The 25,563-nt window shown below is 33.2% G+C and overlaps 1 protein-coding gene across 3 annotated transcripts in view; it reads left to right on the forward strand.

The window, feature by feature from the left end:
* Window positions 1–2,138: 2,138 nt before the first annotated feature.
* The window catches only part of LOC125073237 (dedicator of cytokinesis protein 1), a 49,418-nt gene continuing 25,993 nt past the window's right edge, over window positions 2,139–25,563 (forward strand). For all 3 annotated transcript variants that reach the window (XM_047683985.1, XM_047683986.1, XM_047683987.1), the window contains exons 1-4: window positions 2,139–2,278; window positions 20,094–20,265; window positions 24,869–24,971; window positions 25,296–25,441. In XM_047683985.1, coding sequence (XP_047539941.1) covers window positions 2,233–2,278; window positions 20,094–20,265; window positions 24,869–24,971; window positions 25,296–25,441 — 467 coding nt within the window. In that variant the 5' untranslated portion in view covers window positions 2,139–2,232. The remainder of the gene's footprint in view (window positions 2,279–20,093; window positions 20,266–24,868; window positions 24,972–25,295; window positions 25,442–25,563) is intronic.

A 25,563-nucleotide genomic window follows, 5' to 3' on the forward strand; every position in this document is an offset into this window, starting at 1 on the left:
TTTGGTTTGTTGCAATTTGATATCAAATCAAATAATTATAAATCATTATTATGGAACTATGCAGTCGCATAATACTCCATGATACTGATTTATCGACTGCAATATTTATGAATCAGAATAATAACAGATCCTTTTAAGAATATTCATATCGTAGGTCTGTAAATTATGGCTGAGTTAAAATCTCACTGCACCTACTTGCCGGTACATAAAACATCTAAGGTCATATCAACATTAAGCCAATTCACAAGTAACATATAACAATAACAAGCAATGTATTTTATTGCATAAAAATATTATATGTTATCTGCCGTTTCAGCTAGTACCTATCTGAAATCCTTGAGGCTTAAGCTTGTTTCGTACTAAATTTCATCAAAATCCATTTAGCTGAAAAAGCGTAACAGATAAATTACTTATAGGTATAGTATAGGTGATACGATATTAATTTTATTTATATTTATACTTCATATAAATATTAATTAAAATAGTTCGTGGTGATAATTATTTAAATGCGTCGTTCTAGATTAGTTATTTTTTTATTAATTCATCATAATTGTTTTTTATAAAATATACAATTTAAAAAATAAATAAGTTTTAATTTTAAAGATATGCTTACCTACTTTTATAAAAGTTTAATAAATCATTTTGTAAAATTCGGATTCCGTTGGTAAAAACTTAAAAGTTCTCAAGCGTTCCCTCGAAGTCTAGTTTATTTCAATTCAATTCACAATAAACGTCAAATGAAGCAAATGTAATGAGGAATTGAATACGCTCGAGACTTTATGGTGCTGTTTTATATGTTGTCTGTGACATTTTTTATCCGTTCTTTTGGCGGGAAAGCACAACTCAATGTCAAGGTTGATTGCATAGATAATACATATAAACTGATGTAAATTTACATTTAATATGTTTCATAAAACTTGATTTGAATGGATATTTTAACTTTAACTCAGTGATTTTCTAAAATATTTTTTATATTTCGTAGGACAGGCAGCCTAATTTAAAAGGTCGAACAAGATTTCTTCATCTTAAAAATGGAGGAATTTTTATTTGCATTAATTCAATTTCTCGGCTATTATACGAGTATTGCTATTATCAAACTCTTAAAGAATTAGGTATTATAACCTAATAAAATTATTATATGTGATTGCTATTAAAATCATTTAACTAGAAGGACCCAAAGATAGAAAATAAAAAACATATTAATTCATTATTTTAAGCTTATATTTAGGCAGACCGTTTACAGCTCCTATAGAAAAATGTTTTAAAACAACTTAGGTAATTGGTAAATCTCAAAATAATTGGTGCGTGTAAATATCTAACTTTTTCACTAACATCTTTTTTTATCTTTTTTAACATTGCACTATAATATTTTAGTTATTAACTTTCAACCCAACGTTGGATAATTAACAACGCAACGTACGGATATTATTCCGCTAACTCAAATCAAAATCTCATCACGGTACTATTATTATAAAATATGACTTCTGAATTCTGGGGCTTTGGTATCGTATTTTATGAATCATTTTATAGGTATTTTTTTGACGACTTTGACGACTCATTCAGAACCACAATCCAAATTATAAAATCTATTGTAACAAGATACTTGTACAATAATTATATTTTATTTTAAATTTATCGCCTATACAAATAAAATAGCCATTATAAGTAACAAACTTTTTGCATTTTTCATATAAATATTTTACATTTACAATAAGAGTCAAGGTCGGACTGATGTCTTTTATGAAAAGGAAAAGGATGCTAACAAAATAAACTAAAAATTGTATTAAAAATAATTACTTACGTTTTCAGGTAAACTCTCGGTTAGCAACTAAATTTTCAATTAAATATTTGGTTAGAATTCCTAAGTGAATTGTAGATTTAAATACGGGAAAACCGTTATGATTTTGAAGTTGACTATGATTGTCGAAGAGCGCCATCTATTAGTAAAAGTGAATTAGACCAACGAATAAGATTTTAAAACCATCATATTAGTTATATGTTTTTAATTAAATGATTTATTTTATTAACATTATACAGATATGTAATTTATTTTACAAAAGAATAATTTCCATAGATAATTTTGTACTCGATTCCGAACTTTACTCCCACCCGTCATTGCGCATCTCTACGCCCGACCATAGACAACGTGTTTTGACAAAGTTTTGATCGAGTTAAAAATGACGAGCCTCACATTTATTTAGAAAAAAATAAAAATCTAGTGATTTTTCTAATATGACCGTGTGGCGAAAACTCGACGATGAGGACTGCTACGCTGTCGGTGAGTACTGTGATAAGTTAATAGAAAATTTAAGATAAAAAACTTATAGTTTCTTGTACAGTAATCATTTACTGGTCCATATTTCCCTCCCGCTGAGTGCGATAAATATAAACACTGTCTCACTTCGGTAGCTAACATCTATAATTTAAACAACGAGAGTTTGGTTATATCATATTATTTAAATATCGTCTTATGACCACTCCCTTAATAAATTTACTATAGTTTGAGATAAGTATTCATTATTTTTTTGATGTCAAGTTCACTTGATGACGTCTTGGTGTAATTTTTTTTTTATCAAATCGTATCAATATTGTTGTTTATTTATAGAGTAAATATTTTGTGTTATCTGTCTTACTTTTTTAAAGAACTAGACATAATTATTAAAATACACATTAATATTCAATATATTTCCCATAGAAATTCAATGATATGAAAAAGTAATCAACAAAAGTTTTAAAAAAGTTTTTATTAACTATTTTAGATACTTTGTTAATGCTGAGGATGTATAAACTTACAAAATAACTCAAATGTTTGTTTATCTTATTTTAAACAAAAAATATCTTCCTCAAATTGATTTGTTTAAGCGAAACTGATAATATTGTTTAATATTGATTTTATTTCAAACTAAATATCCTTAACAAAAACTTTAATGGATTTTCAATTACAATTTTTGTTTTGTTACTTGAAGTGCCTAAATTTGTTTATAATTAAATATATAAAGCAACAACTATCTTTTTGGTTGACCTGTAATCCGAACCCATAATTTCTTTACAATTCAAATATCAAAATCATTGAGAAAGTTAAAATGAATGTTATTTTAAACTTAATTCAATTGGCTTAAATATTTATTTTCATAGTAATGTCAGAGTGAATGATGTAAAAATATCTATAGCTATATTGGGCACTAATAAGAGTTAACGATAAATATGTCTTTATTTATAATACACTCTTACAGTTAACTACTTATTTCCACTTTAAATTTACTTCCAAAATTCCGATAACAGTTTCGTCGAAGTTCATAACAACATTTCTTCACAAATCCGTAGTGAACATCATAGACTAACCAAGCTCAAGTTGGTCTCAACCAACAATATCACATCAATTTGGTGTCAAATGTTGTTTATTTGGCCATTTTCCTGTTATGGTTGGAATAGAGTATACTCTATTTGTCATTTTATAAATGACTCATTACTTTCCCTGTAATTGTGTTTCTTGCATTTTCAACTCAATTTTCAAAATGAAATTATCCATTTTACTAGTACAGTAATTAGTGAATTGGTACCTCGTCATTCTCTGTACATTGGTTCATTCAAACAGCAAACAAGTATTACAAAGTTTTCCTCTTTGTAGACGTTAATTAAAAAATTATAATTTATCTGAATTTAAAAATTGGTATACGTACTGAAGGTATAAAACATTGAAGGTTACAAATTTTTTTTTTTCTTAGATCTAAAATATCTCTACAGATCGTGTATTCTCTGGTGTAGCATACAATTTTCATTTAGTTTAGCAGTTTAATGTTCTTTGATTGTTGATCTGAGCCATGTATATCTTAACCATGTTTAATATTGTAATAGAAATAATGTGCAAAAATTTTTATACATATATTTTTTGGGTGTAAACAAATCTTATTAGTAATGTCATAACATAATTTTGTTCGTCTTAGGTGGTTGTGGCAACATTAACTTTTAAGACCTATTTCTTTAACTAGGTTATATTTCCATACTACCAACACTAAATGACTTGACAAACCAATTTGTTGGAAAAAATAATTTTGAAATGTTTTGAAAGTAAAAGGGAATCGCCAATTAAAGTAATTAGCTACTCGTCATTTGTACCAACATATATTAATTATATGATATATAATGTTATGGTATATAAATAGCATTTTAATAAATTTTTGGTGGGGAACCGATTCTTCCCTTAATTTAACGCCACATTCATGCTCTTAGTAAAAATAAATAATTGAGAGCCGATAGGGCGAGCTCGAGTATATATTTTTACCTTTAAAAGACCATGAGTAATTGACTACTTTTCACAGTAACGAAAATGTTTATGTTAGACAAAAATATTAAAGTTAGTGTATTGTAAAAAAAAAAATATTTGCAAAAACAAGTTTGACGCAACAATGTTAGTGATTGAATTTGTTAAAAATTGAATACCTCTAAGCAATTATTGCCCGTGAAAGTCCCAAATATATTTCAATTGTTCTTCCTAATGCCTAAATATAGGCATAAAAATATAAAAATTTTTGCTTTCATTGTAAGATCTATTTAAAATAATATAAATATTCTTCTCCGACTTCACTCAGCTTGCCTTGTGTAACATATATCTACATCTTAAAGTCATATGTAATGGAAACAATGTAATTTGAGCCAGAATTTCATATAAAATCCCATAGGCAGTTCCGATAAGTGTTTACAATGATCACATTGGGTGTTTTTTATTGTTTCATAAAGTTTTGGTGAAGTATTTGAAAGCATTTCAAGTTGTAAAATGTTCCTAGTTATCAGAAACCATACCAAAATATTATGGAAATTGAGTCTACCAAAATATTAATGAAACTCTCCAAGATTATTATTTAAACATACTTATATTTAATGTTACCGATTGTTACTACTTTTTTTATATGGGTAGGCGGAATGGCAAGTGGTCACCACCGCCTGTAGACATTGGACAGATATATTAACATTCCCTAAATCGCTAATGGAACCTACCTTGGGAGTTAAGATGTTATATCCCTTGTGGTTACACTGGCGTAACCCTTCAACCCTTCAAACTGGGACATAACAATACTAATTATTGCTGTTAAGCGGTAGAATATTGGTTGAGTGGGTGTTACCTACCCAGACGGGCTTGCACAAAGCCTGATCACCAAGTCTGCAGGGCTCATTGCCAAGGGAGACTGTAGATTAGCTGTCTGCGAAGATATATTATACCACAAAATCATATGGCTTGAAATCTGGATTCGACTAACAAATTAACATTGCTTAGATTGAATTATGTTTTAATTACGGTGTAAATGCTTTTCGAGGTTTTAGAAGATCAATCGGTACTTTTTAAGTCAAATGAATAACTGGATAAGAGCTTGTCTCGAGGTGACTTATACTCCTTCATGGTTGTTTACACACCCTTGCCTCATAAAGCACGTTGGTCCAGTTGTACCAGATTTGCTGGCTCATCGGACGGCTCACGCACTTTTCGATTCGGAACATACCTAACAATATTAAGTACCTACTGCTATTTGGTGGTATTGTATATGTGATGAGTGGATACCCAGGCCACCAAGTAAATAATGTGGAAATGAAATTTTATGATCTCAGTGAAACTTTAGAAAGTAGTAGTTACATAATTTTAGCAAACGCCTGCATAATTTATCTATAACTATTGAACCATTGGACCTGATTTATTAGTCTAATAATTGTTACATGTTAAACCAGTAATTAACACCGCTTCGGTTCATCTACTTCATTTGTATTATCTAATTTGTATTGTATCTTTACGCTGCTGTATTAATTAGTAGTTTGACATTTTTTTTTCGAAATTCGGCCGTCATTCATTGCTAACAAAATTATATGATGCATTGATTTGAAAGATGGAAAAATTAGGCTCAGCCGGACGATACCTTGTCTATATATATATAAAAAAAAAAACAAGTCACGTCAAAAGCGTCATTGATTTTTAATTTTGACATGACGTGTTGTCATTGGCAGTATTAACGTAATTTATGAATGTTTCGTATTAAATATGTATGTATATGTGTTTCAAATGTTTGTGTGAGTGTGTAAAATATTTATTTTTTATTAAATTAATGTATTTCTTATGCACGATATATAAAAATATTAGCTTTCTTTATTCTTTCTTCATAATATGTTCTTTTGTGCCAAATTTCTGTTTGCGTATTTTTCGTAAAAAGGTTTACTAAGTTACGATTCATGTATTTATATATACATGTTTAAGTATATTTAGTAGTTAATTGTGTGTGTTTGTTCTAATTTTAAGATGAGAATAGGCTAGAGCGTTTCTATGTAGAGCAACTTTCCTGCGAACGTTCGACGCTGCGATCGACGTAATGTTCACAGCGAGTGTCTGTTAACGTGCGTGACCTGTAACATTTCAATCTAACTAGCGTTTACTCTTCGTTAAAACGTCGGATTTGCAAGTCGTTACCACATTACCTTCGTTGATTTTTTAGATTGTTTAGTAACGAAACGTCGAAGGTGGTGTTACGAAGTTCTGTTCGTATTCGCTCTTATATATCGAATGTTAGAGCGGCGCTATACTCATCTGTAATTCAGTATTATTTAAAAAGAAAAAGACTCAGCTCACTCATCCTGCAATCCGGAATACAACAATACTAAGTATTGCTATTTGGCTGTTGAATATATGATGAGTGGCTGGCAGTTACCCAGGCGAACAAGCACGATATAAATATATAATAAATAATTAAATATATTCTAAATTTGAAAATTCAAAGATTCAAATTCAAAATTCCCAGATATTATCATAGATTAACCAAGACAATTGATATAGCGTCGACAATTGATATAGCGTCAATTTGCCGTCAAATGATGTTTATTTGGTTTTCTCCTCTTATGGTTGAAATAAATGTTTGATTAGTATTTAAAAAACGCGTACAAACTTGTAAATATAACAGACGTTATATCAAGATCTAAACTAGTTGTTTGAGAAGATATTCAATATCTATGCGGGCCTTGATATTCCATCTTGGAACACAGATGTTTCGAAAATTTAAATAAAATTCGCGTCATTGCCCCTCTAATATACCCGCATATCAATTTATAAGCATCATACGTTAATGCATGAGCCGAGACGGCTCAGTTGGAACACGTGAACTTTAACCGATGATTCGGGGTTCAGACCGAGCAAGCACCACTGAAGTTTGATGTGCTTAATTTGTGTTTATAATTCATGTCGTGGTCGCCGTTGAAATGACATAGTGAGATATGCACGTGTTGGTGGTAAATGGACCTGCATTGGAGCAGCATGGTGAAATAAGCTCCAATACTTCTCTCTAAAAGGAGAGGAGGCCTTACCCCATCAATGGGATAGTTACTAATACTAAAAACGAATTAAAATTAAAATGAAATACTGTGCTAATAATTATGGTATTCATCCTTTCATAGTATTTATGAATTTAAACAACACTGATATATTCCATAATAATTCTATTAATAAGAAAAACCATTTATGTTGTACATACTATAATACTTTACTAAATGATTCTTATTGTTACTGTTAATAAGTTTTTGATGCTCAAACTTTGTAACACTAAACAGCGTGACGGATTTATATAAAATTTGGGTTACAGCTTGTATCCTAACTCAAGCCATAGTCTGCCCTTAACATCCCCCTAATCCTATACTTAAACCCTGCTAATAGAAAGGAGGAGGGCGGGGTCTAGTATCTTATATCTTAATAGCGTAAGCCGATTTTTGTCCCAGTAATAATGGGGCGGTAGCTGCACATAAAAAAGCGGTTATGGTCTTATTTCGCGGGAGATTAACTAGTATAAAATACTCTAGTATTATTATTTGAAAGTAATTTTACTTGACTAATGATGTATGACGATTATTTCGTCCTGGCCGATTTTGGCCATGACGGCGTCTCAAAGGAGACTAGATGGACATATTATAGTGTACATGTGTGTGCACAAACACAGATGCACTCTCTTAACCCTCACTCTCATAGTTTGATTGGATAGCAAATTCGACATGACCGGAAATATTTCCGGACCAACGGCTTTACGTGCTCTCCGAGGCGCATTCGGAAGCTAGCGTGTACAACACTTATAGCTTCCTGATCCGGACAGTTGTTAATAAATTTTCAAAGGAAAAACTAATAACTTTTCATCGGCCCAATCTTATAGATAAGATATATCGGCTTATATCTAGTCAATAGAACAACGTGGTAGTTAAAAAACGTGTAGCTAAGTATTATATATTCGTTAGAAATCTAGGTACATAACTTACCACCGAAGAACTTAATAAAAGGTAGAACTTATTTCGGAGTATAGATACCTAAATTTTATCTCGAAGAATCGAATGTAATTTCTAACGGAAAATAGTTACCTAATAGATAATATTTTAAACTATAAATTAATATCCGTATCAGCGATTATCTTTCAATAATCGGTATACATAAGATTTTTTTCTATAGATATGTGTGTGAACCAGTGTTAATAGCTCAAGGGTGTATATGAAGCTAGATATATAACTGCGCAGAAGACATTATAGCGCGTAAGTGGCCAATCACAGGCGGACTTGCTGTTCTCACATCCAATGGGAACGTACCAGTAAATCTGTCACGATGAAAAGATTTAAGGCTCAAGATCAACGTCTTAACTGTACTATTCCCAAATTCAGACTGATACTGACATTCTTTTACAGAAAAACTTGAGTTAACTTTTAGTGTGTTTGGAGCTTAGTAACTAGGGCCTCGATATGTATTTTAAAATTAAAGTAACAGTCTCTCAATGTCCTATTGCTGGCTTAAGGGCTCGTTTACTTTTTTATGAGAACCACGCTCCATTATGGGTTAGTAACACGTGGTAGATTATTATGCGGTTTTCTCACGATGTTTTCTTTGACCGCCGAGCACGATTAAAACACAATTTAAGACATGAAAATTCAGTTCGGATTTGAAATCGGAATCATTGGTTAAGATTCATGCCATAAAAAATCCAGCAACAATTTATACGTCAATAGCACAATGATTACAGGCCGCCTAGCGATATAAAAAGTCGCAGGATCGATCCTGACCCCTTGGGCTATTGTCGTCCCCACTCCTAACACAAGTGATAAGCTTAAAAGGAGGGGGCAAATAGGAATATTAGTAATTCCTTAATTAATATTGGACATTGCTACTGTTATTTAAAAAAAAAAAATAGTACGATACAGACATTAACTAACCGTAGCAAGTTCTACTGATAATAACTAAACTGTGACAACCAATGCTTTGTTTTAAAACAACATACATACATATTCAGCGCAGAGAGTTTCCTGTTTCATTTCCTTATTGAAACAAACAGTATGACGCGGTAATGATATTGTACTATGAATATTATTTTTATATAAAACGAGCGCACGGCTTGATCCGCTTGTTCGTGTGTGTAGAGTATACCTGATACGGCTCCCTACCGACGATTGACGCATGATTTATTGTTTTACAGTTAAATATCTGGTTTAAAGGGTGTATATGTCTATAGCCTATGCCAATTGAAGTAGGAATAAAGATAAACATACCTTAGAATTATGTATTGGTGCATTATAAGGACTTTTTTTGATTAATGTCACTTTATTTATAATACAGAACTATTGCACTTAACTAGGTACTTATATCCACATTAATTTTGCTCCCAAATTTCCGATAACAGTTTCGTCGACGTTAAGAACGCAATTTTTTTTTGCTAATCCATTATTAATATCATAGATCAATCAAGCTCTCGACCGATGATATCACGTCAATTGGTTGTCAAATGTTTTATTTGGCTTTTGTCCTTTGTGGTTGGAATAGACTATATCAACGTGCACAATTAAATTAATTTCATCTCTATTGTTTTAAAGGAGTGTAAAGTCAAATTCGAAATCTCATGTCAATATATTTTTGTTATTGTGAATGGTAACGTTGTCAACTGAGTCGGACGTCTGCCTTCGTGAGAAAATTAACTTGTATTAAAATTTTGGACCGTAAAACATGCAAAAAACAGTTCTGTTAACTACTCTACCGATATTTAGATCTGATAATTAGATCGAGATGATATAGAAGATTCTTTCTTCCCCCAGTGTTGTATTAAGATTATTTTTTTAATTGACTTTATCATTTTGATAGAATCCAATGACTATTTATATAATAAAAAAATAATGTAATTTGGATTATTGGTTGAATTCAATAATTTAATCAATATATATATATATATATATAATATACTTACGGTTAATTAATATGAATACGTAAATACCATAAACATCGTTGTCGCGGCACTAAAAACTAGCATAGAGTTTTAGTTCTCTGATCAACTGTTTAAGTAAAAAATATAAAAACCGATGCTTAAAAAAGTTCTGACAATATAATGCTCTCGCTTCTTTTACAATATATATATTTGTTTTTTAAAGTATTCATGAGTAATTATTATTTAAAAGTATCTCTATCTGTGCATAACAAAAAACAAAATCGCTTACCGTCTCTACGCTTAAATCCTTTAAACTAAGAAATGTATTTATATAGGTTTAAATATATGCATGTAGTTTGCATAATATATTAGTAGATAATTTCGAATTTACTTGCCGGTTTTTTTTTTTTTTATAATTGTACTTAAATCTATAGGTTGCACGTATATCCTTATTGTACCCCTGTGAAGTTGGGAAAGGTAGCTAGATCTTAATAAGTAAAATGTATAGGATAGAGTATAGACGAAAAGCTACAAACCGAAATAGATGTGATAGAAGTCGGGGGAAGTCGATAATAATAATAATTGTATCTCGTCTGACGTCACGTCTGGCTATTGTCGCTCTCGTATCTAGAGTTCATTTCCAATCTCTAAAAATGTAAACTCTATAGAAATGTAATGCAATTTGAAATAATCAAAACGTACTTTTATTACATAGATTTTAGCACAAATAATTGATGAAAGTATTGGTATTCTAGTTACAATTAATCCGGGTGTCATATCAGTTAAGAAATTTTAAACAATTATTTTTATCAATATTGTTTAAAATAATATCATAAATGCGAAAGTAACTTCTTCTGTCTCTAACGCTTTCAAAACTGAACCAAATTCGATGAAATTTTGTATGAAGCAAGCTTAACCCCAACCTAAAACCTACGAACGTCTCACAGTTTCATCCTCCTTGGGTATTCACCGAAGTAGGTAAAAACTAGAAGCACAATGTAAATGAAAATAAAAATCAAATAGACTCACTCTCGCATGATTTTCATGCAGGAATTCATGCATGTGATTTATTTGGAAGGAAAGACTCATTACTGAGTCTCTTGTCATCGGGTGAATCTACATACGGAACGGGAGGAAACTTTGTATTTAATTTATTAATGACAATACAAAAGTTATTGCAAGTGCTTACTTGAAGAATATTTTAGTTGGATTGAATGTCACTGTAAGTTACCAAGTACTTGTAGGTTCTATTCGACAAGGAATATCATTTTGAAGTGTAAAGTCGGGATTTTTTAATGGGTGAGATATATTCCATGTACTATTGAGCCTTTGATGGCATGACCCTTTATATTTCCTTGTATTTTCATGGCGCGTATACCTACTATATACTTCCTTGCTTTATATATAATAACAAAGAAATTAAAACAATATATTGGGACCTGCGGGCTCATATCGACTACTAACGAGGCAGTCAAGTCAAAAATTTGTATTTTAAACAAAGGCTTATTTTATAACTTACAAAGTAAGATAAGAACGGAGTTTTAAATATTTTTAAATATATGTTTTTTTATTAATGTTAGCGAGGAAAGGATTTTGGGAGATAATATGAGGCGTAATTTCGTATGAATTATTTCAAAAACGTTTTTCGAACATTCAAGGATCCATTCATGTATTTTTTTATAATTTATAATATCCGGTAGCTTTACTATCGTATCCAAATTTTGTATCAACAGATAAGTTGATAAAGGACCGGAACGTAGATAAGGATAAACTTATCAGCGAGACGATGCATTTTGAACTGACAAATGTATTAGGCGTTAATTTTTTTTTAAGTCACGTTTCTTTGGATACAATTTGTCTGTGCCTTTGATGTGTTACTTTTATTTGAATTTAATGTAATAGTTTAGTGCGTGGTTTTAATTTAAAATGGAATCATTATGTCACTATAATTATTTATAGTATATATATAATGTTGTTTACACCTTTAAAGACGTATCACTTTGTATGTTACCCAAGCCAGATATTAATTTTAAGTGCTTAGTGATAAGTTGATGGTGTAACTTTTCTAATAAATAAATATAACAGGATCCCAGAAAGCATTCAAAACGCCTCTTTTGCCAAGTTTAAAAAATTAGTTAAAGAACGCTTGTGTGCTAAAACATTGTTATACAATTGGCACACCTTGGGAATGAAACGATCGCCTCATGGCTATTTCTTATTAAATTGAATATTTTTTAAATAATAAAAGTGGCAAAAATTAGTTCCGATGAGCTTCTTTCGCCGGTTCTCCTTCGGGGTATTTTCTATTCCGAACCGGTGGTAGTCTTTAATTTAAAAATCAATAGTAAGTGTATTACTATATTGAATAAAGGAATTTGATTTTATATAGACTGTAACAGTCAGTAAATGGTCAATTCTGGGCAAAACATTTTATGTTTTGAACCTGAATATTTCATTCAATTGAGAAGCATAGTTATATTGTTTATATATTTTTTTGTTTATTGAAATAGACAGACTGGCAAATGGGTCACTCATGATAAGTGGTCAGCATCGTATATATAGGCACTATAAGAAATATTAACCATCCTTACATCGCCGATGCACGACCAACCTTGGCAACTGAGATGTTATGTCCCATACTTTACATTGGCTTTTAATGAACTTGTCGAATCACATGGGAATCACAAGTTCGTTTCACATATTCAAATGATATTAAATATAAAACAACAATCATTTTTAATGCAATGATTTGTCATCACGTATATCCCATGCGTTCCCCCACCTGAGGAAGTCCAATTACCAATGTCAAAACGTGACCCGCTAATGTTGGCCAATCCGTGATTCAAATACGCTATTAAACTGGAATGTCAGAGTAAAAAGGTCATATAACCAATGAAATAATTAATTTAAATTCAGAAATAGATGTTTAAATTCTGTTCTAAGTTATTATGTGTGGTCTTTAAGCTTTTTTGAAAATAAACAACCCGTAAATGTCCCGCTGTCGTCGCTAATGCCTTTTCTTATAAGGAGAATGTTTTAAGGGCATCTAGTGCTTCTAATACGTTATTAAATTGAAATTCAATAAAAACGTCTAGATAAATAAAATATTGTTTAACGTCTTAGTTAAATTCCATTTACAATATTAGTGACCCGTTCCGGTTTCTTACGAGTGTCATTTATTAATAAAGTAAATGATATGATATTTGTTGTATTTTATACGGGATAAGTAACAATTCAATTATTAAATTTAATAATCCCTCTTACTCTTCTCGGTTGAGTCATCATTCGGAACCAGTGATAGCTTGATAAAATTAACCCTGCAAAATGAATTGATAGGGCCTCTAAGACTACTAGAATGAAGTACATTTTTCTTTTGATGTGTTAATTTCAAGTGATTTTTTAAATTGAAACAATATATATAAGCATAGTACATAAGACATTTAACTCGCTTATTGATAGGCAAAGTGCAAACTATGTAATTGGTCCGAAAATAGTTTATACGAACGAAATATAGCATACCACGAACTTTCATCAGTTACGTTAGTATCGGGAGACAGGTGGAGCGCTCGATCGGTTCTGTAGAGCTTCGAATCTCATCGACATCGACAGCACCTGCAAAGGATTGCCACTTACAGATCTCAACGTTTTACGTGCAATTGAGAATTGTTATCAGTTTTCGGATACGGTAATAACTTTTATAGGGATATGTTCGTGATAGTTAAACTAAGTTTATATTGCTGGAAATTAAAGTATAAATGTAAAATATAGCTGAAGCATGTACTCATTTTTTTGTCCTGGATTTATAATGTAATCACAGGCACAAGGGACATAACATCTTAGTTCCCAAGGTTGGTGGCGCATAGGAATGGTTAATATTTCTTACAGCGCCTTTGTCTATGGGCGTCGGTGACCACTTACCATCAGGTGGCCCATATCCGCCAATCAATGCCATAAAAAAAATACACTTAAAAAGGGTAGGTAACATAGCGCTCATTCTTTTTTTTTAAATTATATATATTGTATAGTTTTAAGTCTATAAGTGTTGACAACGAATACCGTTGTACGGACAAATCCAAAAAGGTTTTGTTACATCGTTTTCAATACAGTAAAATATAAAATAAAATGTATATTTAATTGAATACGTTCACATGATGAGCAATTGGTCACCATCGCCTATAGACGGTGATGTTGTAAGAAATATTAACCATTCCTTACATCGCCAATGCGCTGCCAAACTCGGGAGCTAAGATGTTATGTGCCCTGTGTCTGTAGTTACACTGACTCACTCTTCAAACCGGAACTCGACAATACTATACTGTCGTTTGGCGGTAGAATATCTGATGAGTGGTTCGTACCTATCCAGACGGGCTTGAAAGCCTTCAGCCTTTAGCCAACTATGCATGAAATATTACAGTATACAATTGTGTGCGTAAAAACAGGTGCGTTCTCTATGAGGAAATTCATTCTCATAATTAGATGAGACGGCAATTCCGACACAACCGTGAATAATTCAGGCGCAGTAATAAAAATCCCTCGACAAAAAAAAAAACAATAACCTTTAATCGTTTTTCGGCCCAATTTTGGGCTCGAACCCAGAATCTAGGGATAGTGGACCTATATCTAGTCACGAAAACGACGTGGCAGTCGTATTTAAGTAGTCCACAATCCTGGTTACTTTTAAATGAGATGTAGATATTCTACCGTCAAATAACAGTACTCTGTATTGTTGTGTTCCGGTTAGAAAGGTGAGTGAGCCAGTGTAATTACAGGCACAAGGGACATAACATCTTAGTTCCCAAGGTTGGTGGCGCATCGGCGATGCAAGGAATGGTTAATATTTCATACAGCGCCTTTGTTGGGCGGTCTACCACTTACCATCAGGTGGCCCATATGCTCGTCCGCCAACCAATCTCATAAAAAAAAATGTACTAATTTAAAAATCGGTTGGAAAAACTATGTCACGAACGTTTGAATATATTATCAATCAGATCCATTCGTCTAATGTGACCCTATCTATATTATCATTGATCGGCATTCGCAGTGAGCGTTCGGCTTGCGTTGTTTTTGGAGCTGTGTTGATTCATACCCCATTGTAAAGGATTAATTATCACAAACGTGAGTAAAGCGGACGTTATTAATAACTTGGCAACCCAACTAAGTAATTACATGGACATCTGGTCCGTCTTATCCACTATTTGCTTTCCTTTTTGAATTGTTTGTTTTTTTTTTTATTGCATGTAAGTCGGTTCGCTTATGGGAATCGTTTGTTGTTTTTTTTAGTTCGTAATTTGAATGTTAGTGTTATTGGCGGTTTTTTAACTTCTCGTTTTGTGTTGTTGTTGGAATTATATTAAAGTAACTTTAATTGCAATAAATCTCGTTGATAAATATGAAATCGCCTGTGCAAGATCTATAACACGGTTATTTCCTAAAAGTACTGACGTTACTGCTCCATATTTAGATGTAAATTATGATTGATTCGTATTACTCGTAAATCAAAATTAATCTTCCAAATCACACATGTACTAGACATAATATATACAAGCGAAACATCAGTCTCTGAACGTTATATTTAGAACAATCATTGCGTGGAAATTTCGTTCAAAAAGAGTATTATTTTATTAGAGATCGCCTGATAAATCATTATTAGACAGAGAAATAAACATATTAAAGTAAATTATTTCTCTAAATAACTTATTTTCCTTGTGATCGTTAAACTTCGTTCATAAAATGTTGTGTCCCGCAATATTAACGTCTTAATTAATTTCGTAACGAGGGAGACCTCATTATCCTAATTATAATGTCATCTCACTCGCTCCTTGCCCTGAATCACGAGATAAACTTTTGTTCCAAATAAGACTAACGTGTATTGTGTGACACTGATTACATAATTGGGGATAGTTTGAGATACATCAGACCTAGATGTGTGTTTTCGAATTAATTTATACAGATATTTAGTTGAATCTTATATATAATACAAAAATTTGTATATCAGTTTTTGATGAATATATTTCGACACCATACAATTATTCGTTAATTCTTAGAGTTATTATTTAATTCGTTATCATTCAGTGAAAATTATTTGTGCTAGGCCTTTATGCAAGTCCGTCTGGGTAGGTTCCACTCACTCATCAGATATTTTACTGCATACAGTATTAGTCAGTATTGTTGTGCTCCGGTTTGAAGGGTAGGCCTGTGTAATCACACAGAAACAAATATGTTATCACCTTTGTCTCCAGGCGGTGGTGAAAAAACTTGCCTAAAATTCTAATGTTAATCTAAAAAGTTTATCAATCTAAAATAATCCAGTAAGATTTCATCTCGTAAATTGAATTCCATGTGCTTAATTTATGTTTATAATTCATTTCGTACTCGGTGATAAAGGTAAACGTCTTGAATGTCTCAGAAAGTGAATGTCTCAGAAGAAATTGTGTCACATTTGTGACAACCCGCATTGGAACAACGTGACGGAATAAACTCGATATCTTCTCACCGGTGTGCCTTAATGAGGCAGACAGACTGTTAGGATCGTTATTTTCGTTTTTAACATCAACTTATATTGGATACCTCGCCCGCGAACTCGTGCGCATTTGAATTTAACAAAAACGTTATTGTTGTAGCCTAAGTTGCTCCTTATTACATCAGCTATCTGCCAGTGAAAGTCCCGTCAAAATCGGTCCAGCCGTTCCAGAGATTAGCCGGAACAAACAGACAGACCGACAAAAATTGAAAAAAAAAAAATATATTTTGGTATGTGTACCGTGTATACATACATATGCATTTAGTAAAAAGCAGTTATTTTAATATTATAAACAGACAATCCAATTTTATTATATGTATAGAAGATGAATACGAAATATCGAAAAAAAATGATGCTGTCTGGTAATAAAAACACGCAGGCATACTAAAATAAAAAAAGAAAGATAAGATACTCCAAATACACGGACATCTTGTCCGTGGAGCTACAAATTCCTACCAGTATTATAAATGCGAAAGTAACTCTGTCTCTTAAACCGCTGAACTGACTTAGATGGAATTTAGTATGAAGATAGTTCGAGTCCCGGGGAAGGATTATGTCCTTTTTTAAGTCTACTTTTTCTACTTTTATAATGCTACTTTTTTAATGCACTCCTCGAAGGTGTAAAATGGGGGTGAAGGTTTGTGTGCTGTAGGCAAAGATCTTTTTTTAAACGAAACCTCTTTGATTTTGAATGAATTGATGAAACTACTAAAATAAAGTTTAAATTTATCGGTTATATTTTGCGACATCTTTACAATATTAAATTATAATTATGTCTTTATGATGGCATAAAGTTAGGACGGCGCCTGAAACCCTTCGGGGCTGATTTTGGCGACCCAATGTTATTGTTGTGCCAAATTAGCTCGTGGCTTTATTCGATGACGCTTCGTCCTCGTAACGATTTGCAATATTACACAGTATTGTAACCCTTATCTCGTTACACTAAAGACTACAATGGTTTAAATATTTCTTTTACAAAATTCACAATAGCCGTTGACTTGTATAGATTGGATGCGTTACGAGCGTGTGTGTTTGGGGTATTGAAATTTGTGAAATTTTATTGTATAAGTTTTAATGGTATTGTTCGATGGACTTTGGTTTGCATGTAAGGTTTCTTTATTGCGATTTTTAAATTTCTTTTTGAAAGGAAAAATGTAACATCATCGTGCTGGTCAAAGGTCTTAAGAAGAAATCTCTCTTAACAAACGAGAGGTGTAGTGACGTTTGGTTCGAAGTTGCTTTCGTTATATATAACGTATGAAATAACAGACAATGAAATAAATTAAAAAAGATTTGAGAATAAAATTAATGATAATAAATAAATTTGATATTAAAATCATGTGTGAATTAAACCGATAGCTAAAAACATTTTTTATATTGTTTCATAAAACCGTACAAAAGAAAGAGATAGAGAGAAGGAGAAAGAGGAAGGGCTAATAACGTTTTTACCACGCGTGATTTCCGCCAGTTCACTCTAGTAAATGTGACAATATTACGCGACATGTGCAGGTTACCTCACGATATTTTCCTTCCAAGCATGAATCTTAAACAAATCATGTCTCATCCTCTGTGTTAAATCTGAAGAAACTAGACAGAAAAATCCTTAGATTTACATTTTTCATGCGATTTGCTAATAATTCTCCCATATCATCCACTACCATTATTTCTCGATTAATACATATTTATTTATAATACAATACTATTCTTGTTGTTATTTAAATTTACTCCTGTTGCCATTGAAACGTACTTCACATTTTTTTTTTCACGATTTATATTCATAATTATAAACACAAGTAACGTAATACTTGTCATTAGCATACACATAGTTGTCGTAACGGTTTTAAAAATATTGCGTTAAGTCGGAAACGTTAGCCATATTGCTTGATATTTTAGCGAATGCCTTGTCGAAGATCCGTTACGTAACTAGTAGTACATACAATTATGGTGTTGTACAAAATTGGACGCTTGATTTATGTGTTTGATAGTGATATTCGTTAGTAATGGTTGGACGAAAACAATGGTTTAAATACATTTGTCGTATTCATTATATATTTTTATCTAAATTGTATTGTTTGTCTAGTACGTTTATGTGCTATATTCTAGGCTGAAACATTATTTTTATTAAAAGTAAGTTACGAGTCGTGGTAAATGGGTTATCCGATGGCAACTGCATATAGATGCCTATACATTTGTACTGTAAGAAATTTACATATACTTTCAACAATCAATATTCAATAATGCGCCTCCTACCTTCGCAACAATGATGTTATATCCCTTGTTTCTGTTGTTACTTAGTCAACATTTAAGCCGGAACACAACAAAAATAATAATTGCTCTTTGACGGTAGGATGTATGATGAATTGATGATACCTATCAAGGCGGCTTTGCACAAAACTCTACCACAGATTAAATTTTTCTGTTATGTAATTCTTGGTAATAGTCCAGAGTTAGATCGGTAGTTTCCGAGATACGTCTCGCAAAGCACGTCAAGCCGTTAGTCCTGCTCGTGTCGTATATCGTTGCATTGGATTATACTACAGCTATAGAATCTGTCGTGCAACGTCTTGTCTTCTTTGAATGAGCGCATTTGCCGAATTGGTCGAAAGGAGTTGTTCTACCTAATAAAATTGCTTTTTCAACAATCCGACTGAAGTTGGAGAATATATAATAAGATTTAGATTTAGAAAAATCTTTGCGGAAAGTAATACATTATATCAGAATGATATAATTTTGTATTATAAATGTTGGGAAAGAGTAACTAGTTTCTTGCCGGTTCTTCTCGGTAGTATTACGTTGCCGGTAGTAATACAATTGTAACTTCACACTAAAACAGTTTGCAGCAGAATAATAACCATAAACGTTGACTCTCCTGGCAAATTATACTGGTATTTATTCAATGTGATGCACTTTATTATGTACTTATTATGTGTCTGAAATATACACGTATTGTACACATGTGGGTGATATCGTGGGCACTCGTATTATAAATTCTATGCGCCGAGATGGTCGTGACGACGAGGACACTGAAGTCTTTGAATGTGATTTCAAGTTCAAACCTGAGCAAGCCCAACTGAATATTTGTGTATAACTCATATTGTGCTTGACGGTGGAAAACATCGTGACTTGTATTTGTCGGATGGAATTCTGCTACATGTATATCCAACACGCATTGTGGTGTGAATGAGATCCGTACATTATCTTCAAGAAGGTGGGAGACCTTTTCCCAGCTGTATTAATTGACATACCATTCTAAATATATAATACATGCCTGTATCAATTTTATATATTTTTTTTATTAAATGACTTTTTATAAAATTATATAATTGTACTGTAGCGTTATTGACACATCTAGTGCATTAATGGCAACATAAAATGTCTTTCAGCTCTATATAACTTCAATTCCCCCTCATCCCTCCACTTGCCGCTGGAAGTGGGGGAGCTCGTGCACCTGGAACGAGAGACCGATGACTGGTACTGGGGTACCAGCTTAAGGAGGGAGGCAAAAGGCGCCTTTCCAAAAGGATACGTCGTTATAAGAAGCTGCAATGTCGACAGGTCAGTGTAAAGATATATTTTTTTTAATACTCGAAGGCTATTACCACACAGAAATTGACATTTTAAATAATCATCCCTTCCATCGCCAATGCGCCACGAACCATGGGAACTAAGTTACACTAACTTACCATGACAGATACTGAGTTGAGGCGCGATTTTTTATTAATTAGAAGTATCACTTTTTTATATATAGTTTGTTAAATGCGTATGAGATGATAAATTCCTTTCGATATGTATCGACTCGATCATTTGCATTGTGATGTTTTGAATTCCTCGGCAATGTCATATCAACCAACTCATATTATTAATCATGTTTAATTCATGAAGGAAATAACTGTGGTTGTATTTTTTAATGTAAACCATAACAGGGGATTCCCGGGAATTTATTCGAATTAACAAATTCGAATTAGTAAACTATTAGTAGTACTACTCTCTGTTATACATTAAATCTACGTAGAACGAATCTCCAAAGCTGCCTTAATAAGTAGTGAAGGTGATCCTTTATCGCATTGCAAACGGGTCCCCCTTAAACTTAGACCCGGTTCTCAAGTCCCGGGAACTGCTCGTAGCTTCCCCATCTGCGAAAGACTAATACTACGTAGTTGATTTCATTAGTTTATATAACATAACTCTTACGAGTATATATTTTTACTTGAAGGCATTGGTGGTTTGGAGGGATCCAGGTTGAGTGTAAATGCACAGGGCACAGGGTACAGAACACATATTATTATTATTACTTTAATGTATGCTATTTCTTCTGGGTTTACTTCTGCACTTTATAGATATTATATAGTATTTTTTTATACAATGATATTACAATTCTAACATAATAATGTATACTAATATTATAAATGAGAAAGTTACTGTCTGTCTGTTGCTCTTTCGCCCGAACACCTGACCCTATTTTCATGTAATTTTGTATGAAGCAACCTATGAACTCCAAGGAAGGATCTAGGCTTTTTTTATACCTAAAACCGACCGACAAACACGAGCGAATCCGCCGGTGATAACTAGTTGTAAATAAACTAGCGAATAACATAAAAACATAAGCAGCCCGTAATTTGCTCCAATGCGGGTTGGCGAAATACACATGTGGCTGAATTTCGTTGAAATTAGACACATGCAGGTTTCCTCACGATGTTTTCCTTCACCGCCGAGCACGAGATGAATTATAAACACAAATTAAGCACATGAAATTTCAGTGGTGCCTGCCTGGGTTTGAACCCGAAATCATCGGTTAAGATGCACGCGTTCTAACCACTGGGCCATCTCGGCTCTAACTACTAGCGAATGGCGGATTGAATTATGCTACATTAAGCACCCAACAGAGCCCTGTTGGTTAACTACAAACTTTCTCCTTAATGAGATTTTAGGGCTCGTGATCAGCTCTGACACATTTACGAGCTGGTAATGATCGAAACGAAATGGTCCAGTGGTAAGAATACATAAATCTTACCAGATATGTGGGTTCGAAGTCAAGCAGCAATGAGTTTTTGTTTATCTCGTATAATCGACATTCCGAACCGGTGGTGGCTCTACTTAAAATAGTTTGTTGAGTTGACGATTCAAAAGTTCTCGTAAAAGCCTACTTGAATTTTGATTTTTTTGATTTTTCATGAAGAATTTGTTGATAATCTGTCTCACGTTGGAGTAGCGTGGTGAAAGTGATTTAATTATTGAGATCGTAAAGTTAATCCATATAGTTTATCAGTAACATTACATCCCGTGAAATGCGAGAGCAATTGAGGGTCAATGACCTATTGATAATCGCGGTCAAATGAATCATGACGCCCGTCACCCCATTAATTGAAATATTATCGTTTTTAACTGGTTTTTTATGCTACTCGTTATATATTTTTTATTATGACTTTTCCTTCGAATGTAATCAATGCAATGTGAGCAATTGTGATTGGGTTGAATGAAATGTGAACTTGTATTTTTAATCTGTGGTAGGGCTTTGTGCCCGCCAAGCCCGTCTGGATGAGTACGACCTAGTCATCATAAATTCTGATATGACGACCTCCGTGGTCGAGGAGTGTGTAAACCGGTTTTCATGGGTACGCCACTCCGAGGTCCCGGGTTCGATTCCCGGCCGAGTCGATGTAGAAAAAGTTCATTAGTTTTCTATGTTGTCTTGGGTCTGCGTGTTTGTGGTACCGTCGTTACTTCTGATTTCCATAACACAAGTGCTTTAGCTACTTACATTGGGATCAGAGTAATGTACGTGATGTTGTCCAATATTCTACCGCCAAGCAGCAATACTTTTCGTTGTTGTGTTCAGGTTTGAAGGGCACATGGCCCAGTGTAACTACAGGTATAAAAAATTAGTTCCCAATGTTGGTGGCGTATTGGAGAAGTCAGGAATGACTAATTTATAATGGCGCCAATGTCTGGCCAATTGCCGGAACGCCAAACGATTTTATTAAAAAATAAGGCTTAAAATATATACATAACTCGCCTTTGAGATTAACGATAAAGTATATGCTTTGCGTTAAAGTAAGTAAATGAGCTACTTTTGGGCTAATTTTCCGTTGAAAAGGTTTGGAGCTTGTTCCAATGCGTTGTCCCAATGACCATATAAATATGGTAGATTATCATCTGACACATCACACATGCAGGTATCCTTACGATGTTTTCGTTCACCGCTGAGCACGATATGAGTATTGATACAAATTAAACATGCGATTATTCAATGAGGCTGGCTCGGATTTGAAACTGCAAACTTCGCTTAAAATTCATATGTTGTAACCACTAGGCTAACTTGGCTGTTAGTATCTTTTATTCTCGGCCTTTGTCTGTGTATTTTGTAAAACAAAAATTTCAATTTCGTTTCCGTTTCCGCAATACTAATTCATCCTTTATTGGGAAATGTGATTCATAAAATTAAGTGCCTTTCATTCAAATTCATTCATTTCTATAATTGTTATATTATATTGTATACAATAAAATGCCACAGACATGTTTAACTTTACCAATTAATAAACATTATAATAAATAAAGCGTAAAAGTCAAGATAATGTCAATTCTTCCTCAAACTTCACCAAACTTGGCTTAAAAGTGAAAGCTTTAATAAACAGACAAAAAAAAAAACAAAAACAGACTCAAACACTTTTACATATAGATTTATCTATGCAGATTAATCTCATTTATATTATTAATATTAGTACAGATTAACAAATCCATGTAATTTTGAATTTACATTAAAAAAAAAGTCCCGCTGAGTTTCTTTGAGCTGAGTGATCTTTATTTTCAAACCGTTGAAATACGTTTGGCTATCAAAATGCAATCGTAAGTCAATAAAGATTATTGGCTTTGACTCTTTTTATCACAAACCATATATGTTTAGAACATTTTTAAACTAATTTGTTGTTTTTTACATTGCTATGTTGTAAATAAGAGATAAAATATATATATTTTTTAATAAACTTGAGATCTGGACGCATTTCAAACGAGTACTGCTGGGTCATTATCCACCCGCTGGACATATATGGTGTAAACAAGTAAAGCTAATAATAAAGCGTGATAAAAAAAGTCTCGTTTTTAAACATATATTTATGACTAAGTATATATTGTGTATAGGTATTATACTATATTATACATATATGAAGATATAAATAGACACAGGACAACTTTGAACCTTTATCGTGTTCAGTCTGACGTTATGTTTAAGTAGGTATATATAAAATTTAATATTGGTTCGTAAAAATTGGACATTTGTAATAATCTAGCTGAATCTGCGGTTTTGCCCGTTCAAAATTTATCAACACCCAAATCCCCGACACATTTTTATAAAACTACATATAGCACACAAACCATCACACCACGCATTTTACACCCTCGAGGGGTGATTTAAGGAAGGAGCCGACGTCCTTTCCCGGGAATCACCAAATTTCATCTAAATCGATTCAGGTTTAAGCTTGAATAGGTAACAGACTGAGCCTTAAACTCATAAACGCTTTTTGTCGTGCTCGATGGCGATGGCAAATATAGTGGGGAAATCTGCATGTGCCGAATGAAAATCTGTCATAGAAAAAGGCGGTACAATGCGCCAATACTCCTATAAGAGACGGCTTGCGGCAATACGTAAAAAAAAAAAATTTAAAGATTTACCTATGAAATTATATTTTGAACGACAAATTACAGAAAGCATATATTTTTATTTGACCAAAGGGTGTAATTTATACGTTATGGGTGTACTCTATACCACTCGAGAATAATATATCTAGGTATCAAAAAAACAATCAGAATTGGATCATTAGTTCCAAAGAATACTTCCTACATATAAACAAACAAATTTTAACTTCCTTATAATATTAGTGCGTTAATGCAACGTCACATCGGTGCCTTTATCCGCCTAGCTACGACACTGCTGTCTTCGCTACTGTCTTCCTCATGCGTATCCATAAATTTGCCTTGTGGAATAAGCTCCGAAACTCCTTGCGGAAAACAGGCCCATCAGTAAGACACATACACGCTGTTATTTTACTTTTTGCACCCATTCCCATTTAAAACTTATTGATATTTATGAAATTTACAGTTTTTCAGTACAGACATAAATTGTAACGTTCATTTCGATAATAGTGTATATTTTTGTTATGTTAAGATGCGGCGAGACAGTCGTCGCTTCCTCGGGTGGGTCTGGGGTTGTACATGACATAGCCGTCACGCTACGTGAATGGCTCCAACATTGGAAAATTTTATACACGGTAAGTTAAACGTTAACAATTATGTGACAAGATTACCTTTTTGAGAACATATATATCTTTATTGACTATATCTTGTGATTTTAATGTCCTCCTGATGAATTTGCAAGAGTTCAGGCTCGAGAAACTCGCCTTGTCGATCCGAACTACGGTTATACCCTATCCGTACTTGGAACTTTCATACCCCTGACTACCACTAAGAAATATCTAACGCTTGCACTCGGAACCTAGTGATCTACTACTACTAGGCTGCCCAGTGACGTTTGATGCTCATCCCGAGATCTCATGAAGTGTAACCATTCCCTAACCAAAGAAGTGGCGTTTCAGACGAACGACGACCGCTTCAAGTTCATGGAGGTGAGCATGCGTGCGCTGCTGGAGCTGCGCGCGCAGGCCGCGTCGGGCGCGCTGCCGCAGGACCAGCTGCGCCGCGTGGCGCGCACCGCCGTCTTCACCATCGACAAGGGCAACCGGTGCGACCGCTGTACTTATAATACAAACTATTTTGAAACCTTCGTTGCCTGACGGCGGCTACGTTTGACACTCACCAAACGTCACTACTTTACTAGTGTGCGTGTACTGATTTTTCAACGCG

This window comes from Vanessa atalanta, chromosome 23 (assembly GCF_905147765.1).
Source record: "Vanessa atalanta chromosome 23, ilVanAtal1.2, whole genome shotgun sequence".
In the NCBI taxonomy this organism is placed as follows: domain Eukaryota; kingdom Metazoa; phylum Arthropoda; class Insecta; order Lepidoptera; family Nymphalidae; genus Vanessa; species Vanessa atalanta.